Here is a 1,019-nt window from a genome sequence, read left to right as displayed (position 1 = left end):
GACGAACCGAACCAATAGAATGGGTTGATACAACACCAATACTGGACTATTTCGATTTTGGTGCGTATTTTTATTATGTCGCCGATGCTCTAGTCAAAAATGGATATGTGCGAGGAGAAACATTGTTCGGTGCACCATACGATTTTCGAAAAGGCCCAAGTAAGTGGTTTATTTTTTAGATCGATAAATCATTCAAATTGTTGTTACTCCACAGATGAAAACGGCGAATGGTTTGAGAGATTGGCCTATTTGACCAGGGCTTAAGAATCGCACATTCAGTTCACAGTACAACTCATTTCAGTGAGAGCCACAGCGCTCGTGTGCGATGGTCTTCTCATAACAACTGAGTTGTGTGCGCACACTGCTCACTTACTTCTCCTCTGCTTTGTGCGGATCATCGTTCGGTCAAAGAAAAAAATAAGAAGAAGTAGTAGTAGTATGTTCAACATAGCCGAAATACAGGCACAAACATTTTATTTTGTCTCCTGTGAGTATTTGAGCGCACATTAAACGGACAGTGATAAACTCATTTTTATTTGAGAACTTGTGAACTGTTCGTCATTCGTTCGTGTGCGTGTAGCGCACACGATATTGTGATGCATTGCGCTACTCACAGGGTTCACTCTGTGCGATTCTTAAGCCCTGTATTTGACCGAATACGTGTACAGCATCAACAACAATATTGGAATAACATTCATCGCTCATTCAATGGGCGGCAGAATGCTTTTATATTTTCTCCAAGAAATGCCACAAGAGTGGAAAGATGTTTACGTGAAACGAGTCATTGCACTGTCTGTTCCCTGGAGTGGCAGTACAAATACGCTCAAAGCACTTTCCGTCGGATATAATTTTGGTATTAATCTTGTCAACAGCCAAAAAATGAAAGAGGTTGAAGAGACCTATCCATCGGTTGTGTGGCTTCTACCGTCAGAGTACTTTTGGAAGGAAAATGAAGTATTGATCATCATGAATTGTTGTAGTTGAGGTTAGAGAATAGACTGATTTATTAAATGACATTC

General features: G+C 40.4%; 1 protein-coding gene across 1 annotated transcript; it reads left to right on the top strand.

Moving 5' to 3' along the window:
• Window positions 1-5: 5 nt before the first annotated feature.
• LOC129570848 (phospholipase A2 group XV-like) lies at window positions 6-976 on the top strand (the record flags this gene model as incomplete). The annotated part of the gene is made up of 4 exons (XM_055450570.1): window positions 6-159; window positions 215-258; window positions 581-593; window positions 641-976. Coding segments are annotated over 4 exons (547 nt in total), but the record flags the coding sequence as incomplete, so codon positions are not given.
• Window positions 977-1,019: the final 43 nt, after the last annotated feature.

Source organism: Sitodiplosis mosellana, unplaced genomic scaffold (assembly GCF_009176505.1).
Source record: "Sitodiplosis mosellana isolate CC-2019 unplaced genomic scaffold, AAFC_SMos_1.0 Smas_scaffold_372, whole genome shotgun sequence".
NCBI classification, from domain to species: Eukaryota; Metazoa; Arthropoda; class Insecta; order Diptera; family Cecidomyiidae; genus Sitodiplosis; species Sitodiplosis mosellana.
This window is presented reverse-complemented; position numbering and strand designations above follow the sequence as displayed.